Source organism: Strix uralensis, chromosome 21 (assembly GCF_047716275.1).
Source record: "Strix uralensis isolate ZFMK-TIS-50842 chromosome 21, bStrUra1, whole genome shotgun sequence".
NCBI classification, from domain to species: domain Eukaryota; kingdom Metazoa; phylum Chordata; class Aves; order Strigiformes; family Strigidae; genus Strix; species Strix uralensis.
Genome location: NC_133992.1, coordinates 437,131 through 454,267, shown reverse-complemented (window position 1 = coordinate 454,267; position 17,137 = coordinate 437,131). Strand labels below are relative to the sequence as shown.

At 50.3% G+C, this 17,137-nt stretch overlaps 1 protein-coding gene across 2 annotated transcripts in view; it reads left to right on the top strand.

The window, feature by feature from the left end:
• Positions 1–15,491, top strand: part of LOC141953123 (dual specificity testis-specific protein kinase 1-like) — a 33,272-nt gene extending 17,781 nt beyond the window's left edge. For both annotated transcript variants that reach the window (XM_074891435.1, XM_074891436.1), the window contains exons 2-9: positions 911–1,110; positions 5,601–5,722; positions 5,866–5,914; positions 6,646–6,795; positions 8,697–8,870; positions 9,461–9,544; positions 10,500–10,586; positions 12,044–15,491. In XM_074891435.1, the coding sequence (XP_074747536.1) occupies positions 922–1,110; positions 5,601–5,722; positions 5,866–5,914; positions 6,646–6,795; positions 8,697–8,870; positions 9,461–9,544; positions 10,500–10,586; positions 12,044–12,145 (957 nt within the window). In that variant the 5' untranslated portion in view covers positions 911–921 and the 3' untranslated portion in view covers positions 12,146–15,491. The remainder of the gene's footprint in view (positions 1–910; positions 1,111–5,600; positions 5,723–5,865; positions 5,915–6,645; positions 6,796–8,696; positions 8,871–9,460; positions 9,545–10,499; positions 10,587–12,043) is intronic.
• Positions 15,492–17,137: the final 1,646 nt, after the last annotated feature.

Sequence of the window (17,137 nt, the reverse complement as noted above, 5' to 3'; positions counted from 1 at the left end):
ACAATTATCCAGAAGTAGGTGCCTTATTCACCTCGCTCAGGGTGTCAGAAGCCCATTTTCCCCTGGATTTGCCTCTGCTGCATTTCTGGAAGTAACTAGAAGCAAGTGATGCAAGAGAAGGGGAAGGATGGTATATGGCTTTGGAGGAGTGTGAGCCTTGTGCTGTAAAAGGCAGAAAGAGGAATGGGGGCAGGTAACTGGAGAGGGAATTTTGAGAATCAGAGCAGTGGAAAAGGAAGACAATTTAGCAGAGGCACTTGAGGCTTGGAGTCAAATTCAGGATACACAGACAGGAGGAGGGTTGCTGGGGCATTTCCTTGTTCTGTGATTCTTTAGGGCTTATAATGAAACTGTAGGCACCTCTAAGTGAGGACCCTTTTAAGAATGAGTGTTTCCTGCTAGCACACTCAAGCCATGACCCTCTGTCTGCAATAGTAGCTAAGCCCTGTCTACAACTCTGGGGTAACAGATGTGGCATTAGTATGTGGCACATGACCTATGCTAAAAGCCCAATTTAGACAGTGTCTTTTAACCCAACATAAACTGTCTGAGCAAGACTGAGTCCCCTGGACTTTTCCTGGACTACACTATCATGTGTTGAAGGTGATGCATCCTACCTGTCATAAACCTTTAGAAGGTATAAGTGAATATATGCTAATTTGACATCTTTAAGTCCTAGTCTAAAGAAGTCCAAATCCAACCTGCATAAGACAGGCTTAAGCCCAGGGTGACTTATCCAGGTGACAGTGCCCATGGGTGCTTCCCAGTGCAACGTTTGCTGCAGGGTGCGTCATCTCGGTGCCTCATCTCCTCTCTCTCTGTTCCTGAGGCTTCATCTAGTCCTGGTGCAGGTATTTGTTTGATGTCCAAATGCTGCTGTTGGCTCATTGTGAAATACACTGTGTTTTAGCTGCTGCCCCCATGATGTGCGAGGCAGGGCTGATCGCCCCGGAGCCCTCCTGCCCTGGGCAGTACTATGGCGAGTCATCCCACACCTACTACCATGTGGACCGCTGGCAGAGGCTGCGCACGGCTGTCAGGAAGCTGGAGTTCTGGGAAAACTTCAACGCCGAGCTGATAGGCAGCGGCTTCTTCTCCAAGGTCTACAAGGTAAACTGACATGCAGGCAGCCTGCAACCTGTGTGAGGGCAGCTGAGCCACTGCTGAGGCTGTGTAGATGGTGCCTCACCTGAGGAACTGGTCCCCAAGCTTATTTTCTCATCTTCATCCCTCCCAGCTCACTCTGGCAGGTTGGATGGGCTGAGGAAGGAAAGGACATCTCCCTCTGTACACCTAACATATGGCCTTTGCACATCTCCCATAGTGAAAAAGGAGATGGGAAGACTTGATCAATCAGTGTTCATTGACACTGTCACCTAGCCATACAGCAGGCTTGTCAGGGAGCTAAACTGGGTATTGGATGAGATTAGGGGATATTTATGATCTGTGCAGGTTTTGTTGTCAAAACTGTAGCAAAATATATAGAGAAACAGGATGCAAAATTAAGCTGTGTGTGTCTCCCAGAATATCTGCCACCCACACCCCATGGAGATGCCAGCACTGTCACCTCTCTCCGGCTGCTGCCCTGTGTTATGGTGATGCTGGGGAAGAGCAGGGGACCTGGGGCAGGGTCAGACTGGGAGAGGCTGCTGACCTATCCACCTCTGCCTCTGCTGCCTTCGTGTCAGGAGACCCATAGCTCCCTGCAGGCCAGTGCGTGATGCAGATGGTGTGTCACCAAAGTAAAACTGCTTTTCTCACTGGGGCTGTTGTGAGTCACTTCCTGCACTAAGCTCCACTGGTGTGGGAGTTCTTTTAACCCTCTCCGAGCAAGCACAGGATCTGGGGTGCTGCTAGCTTTGCTCCCCCTCCAATGCTGCCTGCGAGTGCTGCTGCTTATTTAGGGGGAGTGGATGGGACTTGGAGCTCTTTCCCTGCAGCCCTCGGTGATCACTGCTCTGTGAGTAGCAAAGTGAAAGGAGCTGGTTCATGTTAGGAAGCGAGACTCAGCCTTCATGTCTGAGAGCAGATGCCACATTGCTTTGCAGTGTGGTCAGGTTTGCCAACCTTATCTCTCCTCCCAGCAGCCCTCCAGAATGCGGTTGCTGACAATGATCTTGGTTGTTGGGAAGTCACACAGACCCAGTGGAAACAAATTGGGCCTGACTCTACCATTGCTTTCAGCTCCTTAGCTTTACCAGCCCCGTGATAAACATCATGACTGCACCATTTCTCCTGGGCCAGCATGAGATGCTTCTGCCAGAGGAGCATTCTGATACATTCTGGGTGAGATCCCTGGCTGGTGAAAGCACATGTGGCCAGTTGAAACTAATGGAGCCAGGCTGGCAGGATCTGGCCATGGAACTGCAGAAAATACACAAGTTGGATAGAAAAACATGCATTGCTTTCTCAAGGCTCTGTCTCCTCCTCTATTGCATCTGGGCTTGGTGCTGTCATAAATCCTTTGGGTGAACTTCAGGTCCAGGGACAGTGCACTAAAGCTGTTCAAGGGGAATCTCCAGCCAAAGGTCTATGGCAGCTCTTTGCAGACTGGAGCAATACATGACAAATACCTCTCCCCACCACAGCCTCCCTCTAGTAATTGCTTTCTCCACCCACTCAGCATGCTGTTGCCATTGCTTTCTCTTTCCTTTATCTAGCAGATTTTCATAGTAACAGTTGCTGTTTCCTCTGTGCTTGACATTTTCCTCCTCCCCTGGCAGTGAATGAAATTCCAGCAGTAGGCAGGCTGGAGACACAGGTCTTGAATGAAAATGAAATAACTTCTTGAAGTAGAAACAGAAAAATAAATGTGAAAAAAATAAAGTTTGAATGAAATGCTATGGGTCAAATAGTCAGAAGACAGTGGAGGAGGACCGGGGACTTGACATTTGTCTGGGGGCTCGAGCACGACCATAACCGAGTGCTCTGATGACTTGTGGTCCTCTTGGGTCAGTCAGTCCCCTGTGGACTCATAGCCCTGAAGCATCACTGCTGATGGTCCTTTGAAGCTCTTTGCCAACAGATGCTGTCTTCTAAAGTGCTCCTGCAGCAAGGACATAGACTCCCCAAAGTTCTGGCACTGCCTGTGCCAGCTGCCTGTTGCATTTGTCATCCTTTGTCGTTCAGATAAGCCCATTCTCAGGAGTTGTCATATGTGGGTTGGCTGAGGAAGGAGGATTCACTTGGTTCTGCTTGGTAACTCAGACTCAAGAGTTAACCCCTTCTGCTCTGTGGGTTATATATTGCATGATCTGGGCACTGCCTTAATTTTCTGATGTTCAATAAGGAGTTCAAGTATGAGTTTCTCTCGGGGAAAGCATCTTTCATTGGCATCTCTCTCCTACATAAGGGTCTGAGGTGCTCAAAAGCAGGAGAGAAATGCAGCATGACTTCTTTTTTTTGAGGCTGGTTTAAGGCATTGCCCAAAGGGACCCTCTGTGCAACCTCTTTGTTGGCCTTCAAAAAGCTTCATAGTGGTTAGGAAGCACAGTCCCACTCCCTCTCTTTATACATCTTTCCAGTGCCAGATTTTCACCTTTATTTCTCCACTCAAGGCTGACACCAGCTCTTTACCCTTCATCACTTGTTAGTGTGAAATGAGAATACCTTGGAGGCCCCTCTGCACTTTCCTGGTTCTCACACTGATCCAGGACAAAAGTGGACACTTTGAGTGATTCAGAGCAGACCAAGGGCTGCTCCAGGTTGGTGAGAGCAAAGTCTTAGGGCCTGTGGTCTTGGAAGAGGCCTTCTGAGCCCGTTACCTTTGCCCATCACTCCCACTACTTTTTTTTGGGTGTGGGTCTACCCTTGCTTTTCAGTCATTTCTTCTCCAGACCAGGCTGGGCTTTGCATTGCCTTGTGGACAGGAACCCCTCTGGTGCTCACTGACTCCACCAGCCCAGGTGGTGTTTGTGAACTCTGCTGGTGTCCAGCTGGGACATGCAGCCTCACCTGGAAGCTCAGTGTAGCTCAGTGTCTCCACCAGAGTTTGTGCAGAGCTAATAGGTCTCACTGAAAACTCAGTATTAGCTCTTCTGAAAGATTTTCAGATCTTCCAGATTTCAGCTGCTCCCTGTACTCTGTCCTGGGCATAAGGGCACTCACAGTGTTTGGGCAAAGGTGATTGATAGCATCTCTTATATTTACATCTGTGCAATTACGGTTAATAATCAGTTACGTCTGGTTAGTGACCCCCAGTCTGTGCTTATGAAGTCCCATCAGGTGAGGGTGTCAGAGCTCTGGCTTTCTTATGACCTGCTTGTGTAGAGAGGCAGAGGTATTCCACTGATAACATCGACTGTCAGGTTGTGTTCCTTCAGAAGGGAAGCAGCAGTTCACATTGCTCCCAAGACAGTTTGTTTTGTGACCTGATTATAATGAGCGTTTCTCTACTTCCAGCCCAGCTAGATCTTACATGCAGCTCTTTGTTCTCCTCACCTTAGCTAGTAACCTTATCTGTAAAGTGACCATCACAGAGAGCAGTGGGTGACACTTTGTGTCTCAGAATTCTGCTCTTAAGCCAGCTCATGCTGTGTCCAAGCTGTTTTTCCCTTAAACCAAACAAAACCCCATAAACCTCAAAATGAGAGAAAATTAAACACGTGGCTGGATTCTCTGCTAGCCGTGTGGGAACTGTCAGGACATCAGTGTGGGCCACATGACACATGAGTCTCCTTAAAACAGATGTTAATTGAAGATGGAAATGTTAAAGTACCACAATGCTCTGTGGTGTGGTCTGGAAACTGCTATTTGGATCATCAACCCAGATAACATGAGCTGCAGTGCAGGGCCCTGGACGGTCCTGTCAGGGCTGAGAGCCAGGGGACTCCTGCACGTCCTGCAGCTTGCATGAAGCTCCTGCATTCAGTACAGCCCAGCTCTGGTGCCTCCACAGGGGACAGAAAATTTCCTCCTAAAAATGCCTGCTCAGTCTGTTCAGTGTTTTACGGTGGGGGAAAAGCATTTTGTTTTCTGTTCTTTAGCTTTCAGTATCCCTGCCTGGGGGAAGCCTTAGGAATCTGGTGGTAACCAGAGGTTCAGGTTAGCATGTGGCTGGGAAGCAGACATGGGACCTCCGTCCTGGAATGTGGGGGAGAGATGAGCTGGCTCTGTGCTTGCTGTGTTGTGTCTGTCTGGCAGACCCTGGGTGGAGGGGGCTGGCCATGGGCAGGGGTACAGAAGGAGTTGGGGATGAGGAGCGTGATCAGCAGCCTTGTGCAGTGATCAGACCCAGGTAGGAGGGAGGGATGGCATTGCGGGGCAGGCTGTGGTTGGGAAGGGACATTGAATGCAAGGCCAGCTCTGCGGTAACCCGATGTGGACTGAGAAAGTGCTCCAGCCTGAGGAACACACACATTTTGGCAGAGAAATAGTGTTGTGATGTGTTGGGACAGGAGGGACCTTGCTGTCCCCAGCCACCTAGGCAGACACCACTGGAGTGGAGCTTACGTGGAAGAGACAGCACCTCACACTTGTGCAAAGCTCTGGGTAGCAGGGAAGCGAGATTCAGGCCTTTGGCTGGGAAGGGATGCTGTTGTCCAGAGGGGCTGGCAGACCTCTGGAAGTTAAGAGATGTCTTGCTCCAACCTTGGCTTCAGGTGACCCAAGCTGCTGCTTGTAAAGTGATGGTGGTGAAGATCTACAAGAACGACGTGGACCAAGAGGTGATTGTGCGTGAGATCAGCCTGCTGCAGAAGCTGTCCCACCCCAACATCGTCAGGTGGGCATATGACACGTGAGCAGTGGACAGTGGCAGGGGCTGGAATTGGCTTGCTGTCTCTAAGGCAGTTCTGCAGTGAGGGATTGAGCTGAACCTTGATGGCTTCTTTTCATTTTTTTAATTTAATGTGTTGTTCTGCTTAGGTACCTTGGGATATGTGTGAAGGATGACAAGCTGTACCCCATTCTGGAGGTAAAGGTTTCTTGCTTTAAGTGTGCTGTGGGCAGGTCAGGACCCTGTGGTTGTTTGGCAGGGAGGATGGCAGATACCCTGTAATGCATATCTATGCCTCTCTGACTCCTGCACCTGTGAACGGCTCTGGCCTAGCAAGATTGCCTTGGAGGGGCTTAGGGTACTTTCTGCCCCACAGCTGGTCACAGCTGGAGTTGGGCACAGTCACTGCAGGGCCATGAGATTCAAGCAGAACATCCAAAAAGCGTTTCAGGTTGGCTTGGTACCACCAAAGGGCCAGAATGGGCCAGTTGGCGGGGAGGAGAGGAGCCAGGGATGGAGGGCAGGAGTAGAAAGTAAAGCAGATGGAGAGTGGCAGGACCTCCAAGGTGGCTCTGGAATGGTGGTATGGTCTAATGGAAAAGCCTGGGCTGGTACCGGGGAGGTCTCACCTTGTTCCTATGCTGTCAGTGGCAGCCGCTGCAAGGCTTTTTGCCTCTAGTTTGCTGCCCATAAGTGAGGACCATGGCTGGCTTATGGAGCCATCCCTGCAGCGTGGCAAAGCAGTGCCTTGCTTTGCCAGGAGGAGTAGTGCCACTACACCACACACAGGCCCTGTGCGCAGTGGCATTCCCAACCTCCATCTTGAAGGAGGGGCTCCTGGGTTGGCGAGGGAGGGTTCAGCACCTGGGAGGCTCCAGGGGAGCCTGCACCCAACTGCACAGCCACTCACTTCTTGTCTCTGTTCACAGTACATGAATGGGGGTTGCCTGGAGGAGCTCCTGGCCAGCAAAGATACTGCTTTGACATGGAAAGAAAAAGTGGACTTAGCTTCTGACATCACCAGGGGAATGATTTACCTGCACTCCAAGAACATCTACCACCGAGATCTCAACTCCAAGGTACGCAGCTGGAAAGGGGACGTCACCCCCAGACTGCTGAAGGTGACTGTATTAGGGGACCTTACAGGGACCACTTAGGGCTGTAACCAGGAAGCCTCAGGCCTCATGCTGGTCCTCTGCTCCATGCTAATCCCTCTGCAGACAAGGAAGCTTTCTTGATAAAACCTGTCATTACATTTCATTCATTGCTTGCCAAGCAGGAGACCCAGATAGAGATAAAAATATATTGCTCCTAGTGCTGCTGCTGTCAGAAAAAAAAACCCAGATGGAAATGTATGCAGGATTGCACATGGTTTTCTTTGCCTACGGTTGCAGGAGAAGCTCTGCCAGATTTAGAGATTTGCTTTCCTGTTCACAGCAAGGAGGAAGCTGTTGCTAACAGGAGCTGGTCACAGGCTCTGGGCGCAGGCGCCATGTGAGATGATCCCTGTCTGTCTGTCTACTCACTCAAGTGCAGGGAATTTGTTCTTCCTTGATCCAGAGAGTCCAGATCACCAGTTTTAGGATTGTCACCTCCACTGGCAGCATGCCAGTTGTGAAGACTGGCATCTGGAGACAGGCTTTGGGTGTAATGTAAAGGCACATCATGCTCCTGGTGTATTTGCCCTCTGGCTGGGAGGCTGCTTTCCTCAGCATGGGCTCGTGCTGCTTGATGGGGACAGGAACAGCACCAGGTCTTTGTCATTCTCAGGTTTGTCCATGGGGACAGGTATGGCAGTAGGGACATGGTGAGGCAGTGCCTTGTTGATCTCTTTTGGGCAAAACTATCCAAACCTCGGGTAGATCTGCAGCGTGTCCATGATATGTGAGGGATCACAGGGAATGTGAACTGAGGGGTTGGTGACCAGCCTGGACCATATGTGTGTCAGCTGATGCCAGAGGCTGGCTTCATGATTCATGGAAATGAAGTCTGCAAGTCCTTGCAGCTGATGCTGGATAGGTAGTGGTGTATCTCTTACAAGCCATTTTGGTTGGTGCACTGTGAGCTTTTTAAGAGAAACTTGAAATATTGATGAAGGTTCACAGTAGGGGAGCATTATAGTCTTGAGAGACATCAGCACAGGAATGAAACTCACCTTTGTAATCTCAGGCTGTTTACTTGGCTCAGTTACCATGAAATCACAAACACCAGGCAAGGGCAAGGCAAGAGCCTGATTTACTCTGACCACAGGTTTCTTGGCCACTGTGCTCTGAAGTCAGGTGAGATGTAATTTCCTATTTGGTGGTGGCTGATGAGCTCAGGAGCTTCCCAGATCTGCTTGTGGAAAGTGCTGGAGGTGCCTCCCCTTCTGTCTCGCTGCAGTGGTTCAACCCTGAAAGAGGTTCATCCTTCCCCAGGGAAACCTGTGAAACCTGGAGTGATGATGGCTGGAGATACGGGAGAGAAGGGTATGCATGCTCCCTTGAAATCTAGTTGTCAGTGAGAGCCATCTGGGGAAGATGCTGGTCATTTCTGCTGGTTCCCTGGGAGCAGATGCAGAGGAGGAAATCCTGGGGAGCTGAACAGGCTGAAACTGCTGGGTTTTTGAGAAACCTTAAGACAATTTTATAGGAATTCCTCCAGAAAGCTGTGTTAAGGATATATAGCCATGGGCAGTGAGAAGGGCTGTGGCTGTGATCCTGCCTGCCTTCGGCTGAACGGTGAATAAGGTCAACATGCACATTTCGAGGTCTCTTTCAGATAAAAGGATGCGGATCATCATGTTCGTTGAACAGCTTCTTCAGAGGACCTTTCCTGGCTTCAGATGTGATTGGTCCATCCCTAATCTGCCCCATGTGTGCAGGATGCAGGTCCCTGGCGAGGGCAGAGCCTGTAATGGCAAGGTGGGGCTGAGGGCCAGTGAGGTGTCACTCAGGTGTCCAGGCCCTTCCTCACGCCATGCCCCGGGGGCTCCTTTCAGAACTGCCTCATTCGAGTGACACCGCGGGGCCGCGAGGCGCTGGTGACTGACTTCGGGCTGGCCAGGGAGGTGGTGGAGCTGCCTGTGAAGGATGTGGAGAGGAAGCTGTCTCTGGTGGGCTCTGCTTTCTGGATGGCTCCTGAGATGCTGCGGGGAGAGCCCTATGACCGGAAGGTATGGCACTGCTTCCCAGCTCCTTGTTCATTCTCAGAGCTCCTGAGCGAGCATGGGAGGTGTCTCCTCTGCTTACTGGTGACATGTCCCAACAGCAGAAAAGCCCTTCCCTCCTTACCCAGGAAATGTTGCCCTGCTACCTGGACCTTTGCTTGTTAATGCTCTGCTTAGCAACTTGGAAGTTCCTTATGTGGCCTTGTTAAGTTAAATTTTTATGGAAATGAATTACTGCCATGGGCAAACTCGGTGAAGCCTCTCTGAGGAAGATGCTTGATGAGTTACAGCCCGATGAGCCTGTTGCAGGATCTGTGGGGGGTGCCAGAGCTGTGGTAGAAGCACCAGACACATCGAACAGGAGCATGGGGCCAGGCTTCCCAAAGATGAGGCTGGATTCCAGGTGGGGCTGTGGTGTTTCTGGGTGGGTTCAGAAGCCCAGAAGAAGGTTAGGGGTTTGCTGCCTCCACCTCCAATGGGCTTTTTTGATGGGCTTTTGCATAACTAATGGAAGGACCTTGTTCGTACGCCCCTTGCTCATGCTTTGTTTCTGTGCATGCCCTGTCCCACCTCTTGCTCTCCCACCCCTCCTGCAGGTGGATGTGTTTTCCTTTGGCATTGTCCTCTGTGAAATCCTAGGCAGGATTCCAGCTGACCCTGAAGTGCTTCCCAGGACCCAGGTAATGATTCTTGCAGCCAAATCTAATGGTGTTTTCTCCATGGTACCAGATTGTGGCTTCTCTCTGGACCGGACAGAGCTGTACACGGGGGTATGTGTTCACACTCAAGTTTCTCTAGAGGTTTTTCCACGAGAAAATCTGATCTCAAAATTCTCAGTGCACAAGAGTTTCAAAACTTTTGTTAGATCAACAATTTGAGATGAAATGCTTCTGATTAAAGTCCTTAATTCCAAATACTTCATTTTGCTTTGATGTTTCAGCTTCTCCATTCTCCACAGTTCATGTGGAAACAGTGGGCTTCCCTAAAAACATGGCCTTTTTAGTTTCAACATTTGCAAAATTTCCCTTCCACAAAGTGGGAAGGAAAGTTTACCCTGAACAGGGATGAAAAATCCAGCAGCAAAACAGCAAATTGCTGCTTTCCAAGGAACAATGCAAAGAACCTGCAGTGACCAGAGATTATTCCATGTTTCTGTGAGAATGAACAGGAACTAATGCTCCATCTGTGTTCACAAGATGAGGGAGAGTTACATATCAGAGACTCTGAAGTCTGGAAGGACAAAGCTGTAGTTATGGAAACAGCTGGCTGGACCCCTTCGACCAGATTATCTGCCATTCCTGTCCTCAGCAGCCACTGCTCAGCATCCGCTGCTGGTTCCTCCACTGGTTTGTGCTTTTGTGGCTCTTGTTGCCTTAGTCTGAGCTTTTCCAGGAGGACGCCTGCTGCCCTGCTGGGATAGCACAGAGCAAGCAGAAGGATGCTGCAGTGGTCCTAGCTCTGCTAATGATGCTGACCCAGTACCTTTGCATAGCCATCAGTAAAATAGCCGTGATGGAGACCTAAAAGCTTTAAACCATGAGCATTTTGTGCTTTAACACCTTGAGAAGGATGAAGAGCTTTTAAAGGACTTTATAGCTGAAGTCTTTTCTACCTACTCTTTCCCCTTCCTCACAGGATTATGGCTTGGATGTTGCTGCCTTCCAAGGGATGATCAGCGAATGCCCCAAGCGGGTGATGGACCTTGCTGCTAGCTGCTGTTGGGTGAGATTCTTGCTATTTTTTTTTCCCTTTAGTTTTATTGAAGTTGTGTCACACTTGTATGACAGAGACCAAAATTGCTGTGAACCCTGGAGAGCTTGAACCTGCTGCTCTCAGTGCTAGCACACAAGGCTCTGCCACTTGAGCTGTGAAGTGATGAGATCTTCCTGGGCCAGTAGAATGCTTTCATTCACCATGCAATTTTGCCCCTAGAAATGTTTAGTTTGTGTATTACAGCCCAAAACATCCCAAGGTCCTGCCTGTTCCCTTACATGTTGACCCCAGAGTGGGAAGCAGGTTGGTGATGATGTCCAGTCCCTCCTTAAGCCAGGCTGCAGACAGAGGCACTCAGCTGATCCTTTCTGGAGGGCACTGCCTCTCTGTTACCAGCCCTGGAGTTACAGATATCATCAGAACACAGTCCTCTAACCACTCTTGTTTTAGCATAAAAGGTAACGGTGAAAGGTGGGGGGCCTCCCCACGCTCCCCAAAGCCTTGGTAGGCAAAGCAGAGAGAAAGCGAGGATTAAAGTTAGTCTCTGAAAAGAAGAGAAAAACAAAGTCAGTAATCAGGCAGAGAGTGGAGAAACTGGGTGATCATAATGCACCTAATTGCTAGGAGCTCAAGGCAGCAAATGGAAGTAAATCCTTGCATGGGTCCCGTGGACGTGTGAATAACTTTCCCTGAATCAGAGGAGTGATTCATGTCAGCAACTGGCTTAGATTTATGTGTGTTCAGATCTTGTATCCCTGATGGTCAGCTTCCTAATGCAAGTTGGTATCATAATGGGTTTCTGCCAGAAATGGCCCTTGGGGTTGTTCTTCTCTGCCCTTGTGTGATGTGCAGGTTTAGAGAGTTTCTGGTGCAGCTTCCTAGGCTGGCTCCGTGGGGTCAGGCACAAAGGGCAGCCCCAGGATGGCATGCAGGGGGTGTGAGATGGGGGTGCCTCGGGCCATGTCCCTCCCTTTGGGTACACGCTGATGGCACTGGGAGGGTTGAGGAATCACAGCCCACTGAGGATGAGCTGCACCAGGGAGACAAGATGGTTAGATACTGACTGTCATCACAAAGCTCAGGAATGATACATCTCCCCCCCGATACCTACAGGCAGGCTTTCCCTGCACAATGCCTGCCCCTGCACTGTTTGGATGGGCTCTGGGATGAGCAGTTCTCACACCCTGTCCAGGTTGGCGTATGTCAGGCTGGTTTTCAGCATCTCGCTGCCTTTGCTGGAGCTATACCGATGCGTGGGACCTGTCCTGCGGCTGCTCATTTGCAGCATCCTGGGCCTGGATCACCAAGTGGTGATGCCAGAAGGCTCCACCACCAGGTGTGTGACACAGACCAGGCCTAATGATGGATGAATGCTGTTGCCCAGCCTTGGGGAAGTCAGCGAAGCTGCTGCAGAGCACCCACCTCCTGTTCAGGGTGTCCTCTTCAGCTTTCCCTTCTTGTTCCAGGTGGAAGCATTTAAGAGGCCATCTTTCTCCGAAATCCTGGATGAGTTGGAGGATGTCGCAGAGAGCCTGGAGCCTAGGAGGAACAATCAGCTTTCGGGCTGAGCTGTCTGCCTCCTGTGAAGCTTGGCAGAGAATTGCCCAAACTGTAAATTAACTCTCTGGGGGGTCAGGAGTGAAGAAGGAAGGTGGGGAAGAGAAGAGCTAAGTGATGCGCTGGTCTTTATTTAATCATAGTCTTGGTCGCTAATTTCTTGGATCAAAAACATGGTTAAAAATGGAGAAGGGACTTACCAAGAGTGTATTTTTCCTAGCTAAGGTTTTTAACAGATGTAATTAGGACACCAAGCAGCCTTTGTCTGTTTGCTTGTTAAAAGCAAATGATCCTGGAGGGACCTGAATTCCCTTCAGGATGCTTTCCAAATCCCTGACAGAAACATCATCCTCTCCTGCTTCCCTGTGCCCCCCAGACCTTCCCCAGGCCTTCCCCTCCTCCATCCCCATGGCTTTGGGGAATCGCCTCTCCAGGGCTGGGGTCTGTGTGGTGTGAAGGAGGGGGGTTTTGGGGTGCTTGGTGAGCCTCGGAGTCACCTTGTATTTCAAAGCCTTAAAGCACTTGTCCAGCAGCCTTGCAGGGACAGGTATGCTCTGTAAGGTCTCTGGCGGGGTCACCTGGCATCCCGTTCAGGACACACCCAGGCAAGGAGGCATCTGGCAAGGTTTTGGAGAGTCAGCCAGGGCCACCCACAGAGTGCTGGCCTGCACCAGTCGAGGTGATGGGGAGGATGTGCATTATCGAGATACGAACTAGCCAACTAATATCTCCTCTCAGAAGAGCTGTGTCAGACACATGCCCCAGCATTACAGCAGTCTGGATTTCTCCTCACCACCCTTGACTGGGGCTCAAAGATGGAGGGGTCTGCCTCCCCCTTCTCGTCTCACTGCAAACATGGCGATGAGCAGAGTGCCAACAGCTTGTGAGGCCAAAATGGGGGAGAGCTGGGTGCAGAATCATCCAGCATCTCACCCATTTCTCTGCCTGGCCCAGCACCCATCACCTCCTTGGCGATATGGGATACCCTTATGGACCCCAGGGCTCAGGCAGCCAGGAAAGGACTTTGTTTTGATACCATGTTTTCTTCTGTGGGCCAGAGGAGGGTGCTGGAACTGTGGATCCAAACCAGAGGTGGAAAGAATAATGGCTAGAAATGGTCTGGCGTTGCAAATTAAGGGAAAAGGTGAGCAGTCGAGTCCCTGCCCCCATATCAGCTGATTGCTGGGCCATTGGTCTGAAAGACATGTTCTGCTGGGACCAAGATGTTTGTGGGTGTAAATAGGTGTAATGTCTGTATAATGGTGGAGCTGTGGCTCTGGTCTTGTAGACTGTAAGCTCTTGGAGCAAGGATCGTTCATCTGTTCTCTGGAAAGTCTTTGTACAGTGTTTAGCCCAATGGGCCTCACCCTACAGCTTGAAGGCTGTTCTCCCACATATAGTGCTAGACCTACCTTGGGGGCCTCATCTCAAGCTCTTGGAGCCAGACTTGATGTCGTATATAACCCAGTGTCTCTGTGCTGTGGTGCATGCACAAGGGAGTGTCAGTGGCGTGCTGGGACAGAGATGGAGTGGAAAAGCATGATGTATTTTCACCAGGGATCATAAAGAATTGGGAGCTGACATGAAACACACTGAATGGCGCCAGGGTCACCAGCTCAGCTACATCTCCAGGGGGCACCTGCAGCTTCTCATTCTCCAGAGGTGCTGTTGTGCTTTTGTGGGATACTGACTATTTGCACAAGAAACCTCCTGTTCAACAGTAAACTTCCCAGCAAATACCTTCATCCCAGCTGGACACTGCCAGTGGGGGAGAAGCAAAGCCTTGAGAAGTAGAAGACTGAAAATAAGGGAAGCTTTTAAACCTGAAGGAGGGAGAGTGGCCACTTTTTGGCTTGCACCAGTATGGGGACTTTAGCCCAGTGGAGTGAAATGGACTGCAATAGCAGTGCAAGCAGCACTGATATATGTGTGTGTCTTCAGTGAGAGCCAGCTACCACCAGCATCACAGCAATGTGTTGGACAAAAATCAGAGTATATATTTGGCTACCAGGAGATAGACCTGAGGAGCTAACTGCAACCTCCCAAGGCTTCCCAGGCTTCCCTGGGCTCTTCTTCCATAGAGCAATAGGCTTGAGAATGAGGAATCCAACAGTATGTCCTAACACCCAAAGCATTAAGGATACAAAGCCTTTTCCAAAGGCCACTGTGGATGAAGGATAGCTGTCCACCTCGGCTCAGTCTCTGGCTGGCTGCATTGCTTTCACAAAGGCATTCCCCAGCCTTCCCCATGCTGCCTGGTCTGCCAAGCTGGAGTCTATTCTTCCTTTGCCCTCCCTGCACAAGAGTAGACAAAAGGAAGATCCCTGGACATATTGATCCCTCAAAGGGCCTGTTATGGGGTGAAGGTGTCTTGTTCCAGGGCGCTTCCCTGCAGGGCCCCTGCTGGCCACCCCCTTCCCAGGAGCAGCAAGGCACGGTGCTGGGGGTGCCCTACTGCAGACTCAGCTGATCCTTCCTCCATACATGTGACTCTGGTCCTGCAGAGCAACAGCCATCGGGCTGGGATGCAGTATGTGGAGTTCTGTATACTTTGGTGTTGCTGTGATGTGAAGGAAGATCTTTTGGTTTTATTTATCTGCTTGGGGATAAGAAGCTTGCTCAAGGATTAAACAGATCCAGGGCGAGGGGGGAATGTTTTCTGCACAGAGGATAGCATTAGCCAGCACGGTCTGAGCTGAGATGGATCAGGACTGTGTTTCTTCTGGGCTTGTCATGTGCTCCATCCACTCTAATGGTGAGGCCACACGGTGGATCTCAGGTGACCGAAGGATATCAGGTTCTTGCTAGAAGGACCTTTGGTGCCTGCTGCAGGGACAGGTGGGACCAAGACTGCAGGCATGCACCACGTGGACTAGAAAAGCCAGTCCTGGGAGTCTGCAAAGAACAGAGTTGGTCTGGGAATTTGGCTGGTGCATCTCATGGACCAAGAGTTTCTCTTCACTGGAGAGAGCTGGAGGGAGAGGTGAGCATGGGAAACCCGCTGAGATGCCCTCCAGGTACCAGCCCCTGTGCTGGGAGCACAGGGCCTGGCTGACACAAAGTCCAGGTCAGTGGTTAAATTTCATGTCTTGGAGTCCTGGCTCTGAACTGAAGCAACTGTGATGGTGGGCAGAGGGTCTGGGCAGCGCAGCAGGCTTGCCTTCGCTGGACCTGACCGGGAGCTGCCTCCTCTGCCTCTCTTCCCTCTGTTGGCCGCTTGTTCTGCAGGTGCCACTGGCACAGACCCAGCCATGCTGTGCTCCACGGGCCATGTTTCCGTATCCTCCATTATGTCTTATTTTTTTGTTTTTATAAATGCCGTTTGGGAATAAAGTCTAGCAGTTCTTTTCCACATCAGCCCTGGCCACTGTGTTTCATCATCCTGGGTCTGCTGAGTGGTGCTGCCAAAATGACGTTTCCAAGCACAGGCAGCAAACACAACTAAACAAACAGCTTCATGCTCTATCAGCACAGCTGGCATAATAAAGCTTTAGTTAAAAGTAATTTATAGAAGAGTGTTACCTATGAGAGAGTGGTATTTTGAGTCCATTGCCCCCCCTGTGCCCTCCGTTTGTCACAGGGTCAGCTGGTGTCTTAAGTCACCCCTTCGGTTGTGTGGGCACGGGGTAACAGCAGCAGCACAAGCATAGTGCAAAGGGTGTTGGATTAGTCTTTTCCACCCAGCAGCCCGTAAGTCAGAAGGACCAAACCCCAGTGAAATTATTTCCCTTCCCCAGCTGCAGCTTGTTTTATGCTGACTCGTACATGGCATTAGCTACTCTTCAGATGCAACCCTCTCACAAGGACACCTTGGAAAAATCAGAGGAAGGTGTTCACTATGCCAGGACCAAACACAAACCATAGAGCAGCGCTGGAGCTCGATCCTCTGAACTCCTCACATGATAGTCATCCGTGGTAGGTAGGAAGAAGAGCTTTCTTTCCAAAGTCCAGTTTCTCAAAGTCAATCAGCTTTCAGATCTACAGCTGTGAAATCTCTGGGCATTTGCAAGTGGCCAAAGTGCTGTGTTTCTCCTTGGAAAGAGGGAAGCTGGCCTGGATGGGCTGACAGGAATCCCAGGGGTGGTTTGGACTGCTGGGTCTTCCTATGTCCCAGACAATGGGGGAAGGTATTGCTGGAGGCAGCCTTGATCTGGCCAGGAGGCTGGCCTGGATGGGACCTGAGAGGACTAGTTTGGCCCTGCTTTTGCTTTCAGGTGGCTCTATGTCAACAAGCCATCAGGGATGCTTCCAGCCTCTCATGTGTCGGGCTCCCTGATGATTCACAGAAACAGACTCTACAACTCAGAGAGTTATACAGCAGGTGTGTTTACTCTGGCTGGGGTGCAAGGCGATTTCTCCACAAAGCTTGCACACCCACAGCACATTTTACCAAAAACTTCTAGAGTGTGGATATACATATTCACTGATTACATAACACAAATATCCATATGCATGAGTGAGGCTGGGTTAGCTCTAGAGGCTGGGGTCAGCAGTTTATGTTGTCTTTGCACCTGCGCATTGCCTCCTGGGGGTGTCTTCGGGGGTCTGTTGGAGGAAGGCTCACAGTCCTCCTCACCTTGTACTTTTCCTCCGAGCATGTGCAGATTCAGCCAATTTCTTGAACAACAAGAGTGGTTCCAGCCAGTTTACCACCTCTATCTTATCTAAAAGCACTAGCTTATTAGTTTCTACTGTCCATATATAGTCCTCAAAGACTCAACTTGTTAGCACCCATCTGCTTTCCAAGGACATGTCTCTTATTTTTGCCGAACACAGCAGTTCTTGGTAAGTTTCCACAGAAATCTGCTTTATTTTGATGAACACAGTGGTCCTTGGTAGGTTTCCACAGAACAGTCAGGGCAGGCAGGATTATTAGACAATATTCAGAAATCATTATAAGTTTCTGTAAGTAAATAAGTTGCAAAGCAGGTGATCATTTCCTTGTATCACTGATATGGCAGAAACCAGGTCCTCTCCCTACACCCCATAACCTGGCCCACACT